The sequence below is a fragment of the Procambarus clarkii genome, chromosome 75 (genome assembly GCF_040958095.1).
Source record: "Procambarus clarkii isolate CNS0578487 chromosome 75, FALCON_Pclarkii_2.0, whole genome shotgun sequence".
Taxonomy (NCBI): Eukaryota; Metazoa; Arthropoda; class Malacostraca; order Decapoda; family Cambaridae; genus Procambarus; species Procambarus clarkii.
In genome coordinates, this window is record NC_091224.1 from 5,780,254 (window position 1) to 5,788,733 (window position 8,480).

The 8,480-nt window shown below is 48.5% G+C and overlaps 1 protein-coding gene across 1 annotated transcript; it reads right to left on the reverse strand.

Annotated features, from left to right (window-relative positions):
- Positions 1-6,042: 6,042 nt before the first annotated feature.
- LOC138356955 (germ cell nuclear acidic protein-like) lies at positions 6,043-7,683 on the reverse strand. Its single transcript, XM_069313489.1, has one exon. It carries the CDS (start codon positions 7,681-7,683, stop codon positions 6,043-6,045), a length of 1,641 nt encoding a protein of 546 aa, XP_069169590.1.
- Positions 7,684-8,480: the final 797 nt, after the last annotated feature.

The window sequence follows — 8,480 nt, forward strand, 5'->3', positions numbered from 1 at the left end:
GTGCTGTGTTGACCCTGTGGTGTGTTGACCCGGTGCTGTGTTGACCCGGTGCTGTGTTGACCCTGTGGTGTGTTGACCCGGTGCTGTGTTGACCCTGTGCTGTGTTGACCCGGTGCTGTGTTGACCCTGTGTTGTGTTGACCCTGTGTTGTGTTGACCCTGTGCTGTGTTGACCCTGTGCTGTGTTGACCCTGTGCTGTGTTGACCCTGTGCTGTGTTGACCCTGTGCTGTGTTGACCCTGTGCTGTGTTGACCCTGTGCTGTGTGGACCCGGTGCTGTGTTGACCCGGTGCTGTGTTGACCCTGTGCTGTGTTGACCCTGTGCTGTGTTGACCCTGTGCTGTGTTGACCCTGTGGTGTGTTGACCCTGTGGTGTGTTGACCCTGTGGTGTGTTGACCCTGTGGTGTGTTGACCCTGTGCTGTGTTGACCATGTGGTGTGTTGACCCGGTGCTGTGTTGACCCTGTGCTGTGTTGACCCTGTGCTGTGTTGACCCTGTGCTGTGTTGACCCTGTGCTGTGTTGACCCTGTGCTGTGTTAACCCGGTGCTGTGTTGACCCTGTGCTGTGTTGACCCTGTGCTGTGTTGACCCGGTGGTGTGTTGACCCTGTGGTGTGTTGACCCTGTGGTGTGTTGACCCTGTGGTGTGTTGACCCTGTGGTGTGTTGACCCCTGTGGTGTGTTGACCCTGTGGTGTGTTGAACCTGTGGTGTGTTGACCCTGTGGTGTGTTGACCCTGTGGTGTGTTGACCCTGTGCTGTGTTGACCCTGTGGTGTGTTGACCCTGTGGTGTGTTGACCCTGTGGTGTGTTGACCCTGTGGTGTGTTGACCCTGTGGTGTGTTGACCCTGTGGTGTGTTGACCCTGTGGTGTGTTGACCCTGTGGTGTGTTGACCCTGTGCTGTGTTGACCCGGTGCTGTGTTGACCCGGTGTTGTGTTGACCCTGTTGTGTGTTGACCCGGTGCTGTGTTGACCCGGTGCTGTGTTGACCCTGTGTTGTGTTGACCCTGTGCTGTGTTGACCCTGTGGTGTGTTGTCCCTGTGTTGTGTTGACCCGGTGCTGTGTGGCCCCGGTGCTGTGTGGCCCCGGTGCTGTGTTGACCCTGTGCTGTGTTGACCCTGTGGTGTGTTGACCCGGTGCTGTGTTGACCCTGTGTTGTGTTGACCCGGTGGTGTGTTGACCCGGTGGTGTGTTGACCCTGTGTTGTGTTGACCCTGTGCTGTGTTGACCCTGTGCTGTGTGGCCCCGGTGCTGTGTGGCCCCGGTGCTGTGTGGCCCCGGTGCTGTGTGGCCCCGGTTCTGTGTGGCCCCGGTGCTGTGTGGCCCCGGTGCTGTGTTGACCCTGTGCTGTGTTGACCCTGTGCTGTGTTGACCCTGTGCTGTGTTGACCCTGTGCTGTGTTGACCCTGTGCTGTGTTGACCCTGTGCTGTGTTGACCCTGTGCTGTGTTGACCCTGTGCTGTGTTGACCCTGTGCTGTGTTGACCCTGTGCTGTGTTGACCCTGTGCTGTGTTGACCCGGTGCTGTGTTGACCCGGTGCTGTGTTGACCCGGTGCTGTGTTGATCCTGTGTTTTGTTGACCCTGTGTTTTGTTGACCCTGTGTTGTGTTGACCCTGTGTTGTGTGGTCCCGGTGCTGTGTGGCCCCGGTGCTGTGTGGCCCCGGTGCTGTGTTGACCCTGTGCTGTGTTGACCCTGTGGTGTGTTGACCCTGTGGTGTGTTGACCCTGTGGTGTGTTGACCCTGTGGTGTGTTGACCCTGTGGTGTGTTGTCCCTGTGTTGTGTTGACCCTGTGTTGTGTTGACCCTGTGCTGTGTTGACCCGGTGCTGTGTGGCCCCGGTGCTGTGTGGCCCCGGTGCTGTGTGGCCCCGGTGCTGTGTGGCCCCGGTGCTGTGTGGCCCCGGTGTAACAATACATAGTAGAACATGAAGAGCATAACAGCATGAAGAGCCACAGGGGCGCGGCGCCAGGCCGTCGGTGCAAGACAAAGTTAGTCACACCTGTGGTGAAGCTAACCAGGAGACAGGTCAACTCTGGTCAACGGTGACGTGGTCACCAGGTGGTCAGATACGATGCTGTCATGATAATCCACAGGGATTAACCCTTCCACAGCTAATTCAAGACTTCAAGTTCAGCTGGATAGGAGAGAGGACATGCAGAGGACAGAACAGTGGGAGACGTGGTCGGGGCTGGAAGTGTGGTTGTGGCTCCAGGGAAGAACATCGTCTCAAGGTCACTTGTGAACAACTGGTATTAGTAAGTAGGGTTCTCTTGTACTAAAGCTCCTTAACATTCACTTATCTTTGCCTCCGTCTGGGAACATAGCTAGGAAGTGTCTATTTAAAAGTTTAAATAAAGTTATATTTTAAAGTGTCATACCAGTGTGTACTAATGGTTCCTGTCATAGTGATATAGGGTTTCCGTCCCCTTTGACCCCATAGTGACCTAGTGCCTTTAAGTATCCAGGACGCCTCCCCTATCAGTCCCTCAGTGAGGTGAGTCAATACTAAGAGTGTCCCGTCTTGCTCCCGTGTATTCTATAGTACACCACAAGTGGTGTCAGGATTATTGGAGTGACAAGCCAGGATCCTGACACCATACATTAGTTCCTTACACCTGTCCCGGTAGGATATTATACCATCTACAAGTCCTACGGTTATCCCCTATCTCCTGTCCGGTAAACTCAGGAGATATGCCAAATATCGAGAATGGTGGCAGCGATATTTATTATATAATAACTCATACGAAGGCTCTAGCAGCTATATTGCTCTGTCCCCCTGTCTTGCTCTTGCTCTCATTCTCCCGCGCGCGCGCGCGCGCGCACACACACACACACACACACACACACACACACACACACACACACACACACACACACACACACACTCTCTCTCTCTCTCTCTCTCTCTCTCTCTCTCTCTCTCTCTCTCTCTCTCGCTCTCACTCTCTCTCTCACTCTCTCTCTCACTCTCTCTCTCACTCTCTCTCTCACTCTCTCTCTCACTCTCTCTCTCACTCTCTCTCTCTCGCTCTCTCTCGCTCTCTCTCACTCTCTCTCACTCTCTCTCTCTCTCTCTCTCTCACTCTCTCTCACTCTCTCTCTCTCTCTCTCTCTCTCTCTCTCACTCTCTCTCTCTCTCTCTCTCTCTCTCTCTCTCTCTCTCTCTCTCTCTCTCTCTCTCTCTCTCTCTCTCTCTCTCTCTCTCTCTCTCTTTTCCCCCAAACCCCCTCCCCCCCCCTCTCCCCCCTCCCCTCTCGCTCCCTTTCTCTTCGTAGTCCCCCGTTCTCTCTCTCTCTACACCCCCTCCCTTAAGTTGCCTACACATATCTCAGTCAATATTGAGTAATTGTTTAAGTCCTCGTATGACGAACCGAGTGTTAATATATTACAAGATCGGTAGAGCAGCAGTTATTACAATGGTGATAGTGGTATCCATTATTACAATGGTGATAGTGGTATCCATTATTACAATGGTGATAGTGGTATCCATTATTACAATGGTGATAGTGGTATCCATTATTACAATGGTGATAGTGGTATCCATTATTACAATGGTGATAGAGGTATCCATTATTACAATGGTGATAGTGGTATCCATTATTACAATGGTGGTATTGGTATCCATTATTACAATGGTGATAGTGGTATCCATTATTACAATGGTGGTATTGGTATCCATTATTACAATGGTGATAGTGGTATCCATTATTACAATGGTGATAGAGGTATCCAATATTACAATGGTAGAAGTGGTGTTCTTATCTGGTGTTACAATGGTGGCAGCGGTGGGATGAACGTTTGCCCCTTTGTTCAATTTGCAATTAACACTGCAGTGCATCGGTCCATAAATACTCAACCACTCCTGCTGTTCACTGGACACTCATGCAGTTTTGCATCAGGTTTGCTTAACAGATACACCATTAGTTATGGAGAGGATTATCCTTCAGATATCCTCAACAAGATGAAGAATGCATGGAGGATAGCAGCTGAAGCATCAAAGAAGGCAAGGACACAGTACGCCCATTATTATGATAAGCAGGTACAACCATTAACAGTGAAGGAGGGAAGCCTCGTGATGCAGTTGAATGAGCCAGCGCCCGCTAATCAGAGTAGGAAGTTAGCAGCTAGATGGCGAGGCTGTTATTGAGTCATTAAGAAACTGGGCCCAGTAAATTTGATAATCAAGGGTATATTTGAAGAACAAAGTGAAAGAACCATCCACATAAATAAATTGAAACTTTATGTGGCAAGAGAAGAACTGGAATTACCTTCAGTAATCCCAGTGCCCGAGAGAGAGTTGAAGGAATGGTTGTTGCTGATGTTCAGTCAGTGGAGGATGACCTTCTGTCATCCTTAATTAGTAGCCAAGTAAGGCCTTGTCACCCTTTGGTTAAAAGATCTCACACACAGTAACTGCACTAAACTGTCATCTGAGTAATAGGTAAAGGCAAAGAGTTGTAATGTATGTGCTTGGTCAAGAGTGACGTACCTTTACCTACCCTGGGGAAGTTATCCATCTTAAAACCTCCAGGGCGGCAGGTCCAGGTCTCCACCAGACATGAGTTATGAATGTTTCTTTACCCAGGTCTGCTGACATTACCACACTGTCTGCCACATCCGCTCCCTCCACACCTGAGGCCAGCGTTGTATGTCACAGCTATTTTCTGGGGCGAACCTAGTTCAGTTTCCGAGGGACAGGAGGGGGTTACGCTTCAATCTCCCCCCCCCCCCGCCCCCTCCACCCCCTTTCCCCCATTTTTGTGGTACCTGCCATGGTGGGGGGGGGGGGAGCAACAAGTCAAGGTCATAGCCGACACATCATCACTTAATGAGAGTATGGTATTGCCAACGCTAGCTGTCATCAGGAGGACTGACTCACCACCTCACCACCTAGGGGCCTCGTAGCCTGGTGGATAGCGCGCAGGACTCGTAATTCTGTGGCGCGGGTTCGATTCCCGCACGAGGCAGAAACAAATGGGCAAAGTTTCTTTCACCCTGAATGCCCCTGTTACCTAGCAGTAAATAGGTACCTGGGAGTTAGTCAGCTGTCACGGGCTGCACCCTGGGGGTGGAGGCCTGGTCGAGGACCGGGCCTCGGGGACACAAAAAAGCCCCGAAATCATCTCAAGATAACCTCAAGATAACCACATCAGACAAGACATTAGTGGACACCTGCCTTGCTAGGACGCCACAACCCTGGTGACCGGAAGTGAACAGCCAAGAACCGCGGAGTGGATTGGGCAACGTTGCCAGGACTTCACAAGGTCTGGCCCACCTCCTGAGATACGCCGAGGAACAAAATTTGAAACTTGGTGACCACGTACGAACAGCACCTTCCCTCTTGAGTGTGCATGACACACCAACGCGGAAGCACGATGTGCAATTAGGGCCTACAGTCATGTGCATGATGGGATAACGAGAAAAGTCGTTAAGGCCTAGTACGACGTTGCAGAGGAAACACCTGTAAGTGGATGGGGCCCAAGAGCTGAAGCTCGGACCCGAGGGTTTTGCCCCACCCACCGTTGTTGTTGTTGAGCGTTGGTGACCAGCGGCTCAACATCCAATGATGACCTCCCACCCGATGCCTCTCTCACCCTCGCAATATATATCGACAAATTGCAACATAGACTTAAGGCTACAAGCGCGTGGCATTAAGTAAGCGAGGCGCTGAGTCGCCTAGCCAGCCTGAATGTGGCTGGAGGCATCCGGATGATAATCAGAAAAGAGGGTTGGCAGGTTTGTGTATCTGTGACACACCCATTGGTGCTGGTATGCTTTGTTAGCGTTTGGCAGGTGAAGCCAACATCTTTTAACTTCATCAGTTTCAACCAGTGTGTTTACCATCGATTTTAATGTGGCAATGACATGTCCATACTAATGCATTATAGTTTAGTTCAGTTGGAGACGATAAGGTTTATTTTATGAATATATTTATCCTTTTAATGACTGACAAGTATTGGCGATTTATCCACTCTTCTAAGAGTCACTTTCTTATTCCCAGGAAGGTTGTTAACTGCCGCTTTGTGCATAGTAGACACATTAATGGTTATTATGTAGTTGGAGTTGTTTTCTCCTGCCAGAATCATTGTTTATAATGTACCTTCCTGGTGACCTCCATCTGTGTCTTGAGGTCAAATATATAAAATAGCAGTATTTTCCACTCCAGGTGTCATCACCTGGCAGGTCATGCCAACACTTAAGACAGAGCTCAGTGAGGGTGTGACCTGCGAGATACAGGAAGCCGTCTATGGGTCGGGGACCTCCACCCCCACCACCAAGGAGACAGGTAATCATTTTAACTGTTCTTATCTCAATGTTATATCGATATCGGACTGCAAGTATTGTCGGACATCCGTCGATGTTGTTTGGATGTTCGCTGTCGATGATGTTTGGATGTTCGCTGTCGATGATGTTTGGATGTTCGCTGTCGATGATGTTTGGATGTTCGCTGTCGATGATGTTTGGATGTTCGCTGTCGATGATGTTTGGATGTTCGCTGTCGATGATGTTTGGATGTTCGCTGTCGATGATGTTTGGATGTTCGCTGTCGATGTTGTTTGGATGTTCGCTGTCGATGATGTTTGGATGTTCGCTGTCGATGATGTTTGGATGTTCGCTGTCGATGATGTTTGGATGTTCGCTGTCGATGATGTTTGGATGTTCGCTGTCGATGATGTTTGGATGTTCGCTGTCGATGATGTTTGGATGTTCACTGTCGATGTTGTTTGGATGTTCGATGATGTTTGGATGTTCGTTGTCGATGATGTTTGGATGTTCACTGTCGATGATGTTTGGATGTTCGCTGTCGATGATGTTTGGATGTTCGCTGTCGATGATGTTTGGATGTTCACTGTCGATGATGTTTGCATGTTCGATGTTGTTTGGATGTTCGCTGTCGATGATGTTTGGATGTTCACTGTCGATGATGTTTGCATGTTCGATGTTGTTTGGATGTTCGCTGTCGATGATGTTTGGATGTTCGCTGTCGATGATGTTTGGATGTTCGCTGTCGATGATGTTTGGATGTTCGCTGTCGATGATGTTTGGATGTTCGCTGTCGATGTTGTTTGGATGTTCGCTGTCGATGATGTTTGGATGTTCGCTGTCGATGTTGTTTGGATGTTCGCTGTCGATGATGTTTGGATGTTCGCTGTCGATGATGTTTGGATGTTCACTGTCGATGATGTTTGCATGTTCGATGTTGTTTGGATGTTCGCTGTCGATGATGTTTGGATGTTCACTGTCGATGATTGGATGTTCGCTGTCGATGATGTTTGGATGTTCGCTGTCGATGATGTTTGGATGTTCGCTGTCGATGATGTTTGGATGTTCGCTGTCGATGTTTGGATGTTCGCTGTCGATGATGTTTGGATGTTCGCTGTCGATGATGTTTGGATGTTCACTGTCGATGATGTTTGGATGTTCGATGTTGTTTGGATGTTCGCTGTCGATGATGTTTGGATGTTCGCTGTCGATGATGTTTGGATGTTCGCTGTCGATGATGTTTGGATGTTCGCTGTCGATGATGTTTGGATGTTCGCTGTCGATGATGTTTGGATGTTCGCTGTCGATGATGTTTGGATGTTCGCTGTCGATGATGTTTGGATGTTCGCTGTCGATGATGTTTGGATGTTCGCTGTCGATGATGTTTGGATGCTCGCTGTCGATGTTGTTATACATTGATCCACATTTGCAACAACTGCACATGTATACAGTGATCTCGTTCTCAGCCCTCGTGAATCTGATGCTGGATTTAAAATTGTTATTTATGGATGTCTTCTGGATCACGTGTTTTTATATTAATGTGCTTTTGGGGACATGTATTTTTGTATTAAAATATTTTTGGTACAAGTCTTTCTTAAAGACATGTCTTGGTGAATATTTCCAGAAAGGTTGCCTCAAAATCTCTACCTCCAGTCTTATCTATTTCTTACGCTACTCTGTATTTATAATTAAAGTTGAAAAATTAACTATAAAGTTAGTGTTACAATTTTAATGTCCTGCAGCTGAGTGTGTTTCGGAGGCGGAAGGAAAGACCGTAGGGAGGTGGATACAAGTTAGCTGAAGCTGCAGTATAACAGCCAATAAGAAAGAGATAAAAAAGTCCTGAATGACGTAATCTATATAAACGTGACACCTACTGTACTTTACCAGATGATAGAGCTCGTTATATACAGGAAGGACACAACTAATATATTTATAGGAACTCTTCTGGTCAAAATATAATGCCTTGCCAGAGACTAATGTTGTCTAAGCTTTAACGTGACCTCTAGGAGACTGCCAGCCCTGAGCGGTGTAAATATATTGGCAAAACAACAATATCTCTTTCAAGGTGCTTAACAATGCACCAACTACAAGGCTCAATCACAGAACACAGTTTCTACACACAGTGAGACCATCACCAAGTATATCCTGAGCAACAACAACAAGGCTCAATCACAGAACACAGTTTCTACACACAGTGAGACCATCACCAA

Coding starts and splice junctions, on each gene's coding strand:
- LOC138356955 (XM_069313489.1), bottom strand. CDS start 7,683: ATGTATAACAACATCGACAGCGAGCATCCAAACATCATCGACAGCGAA.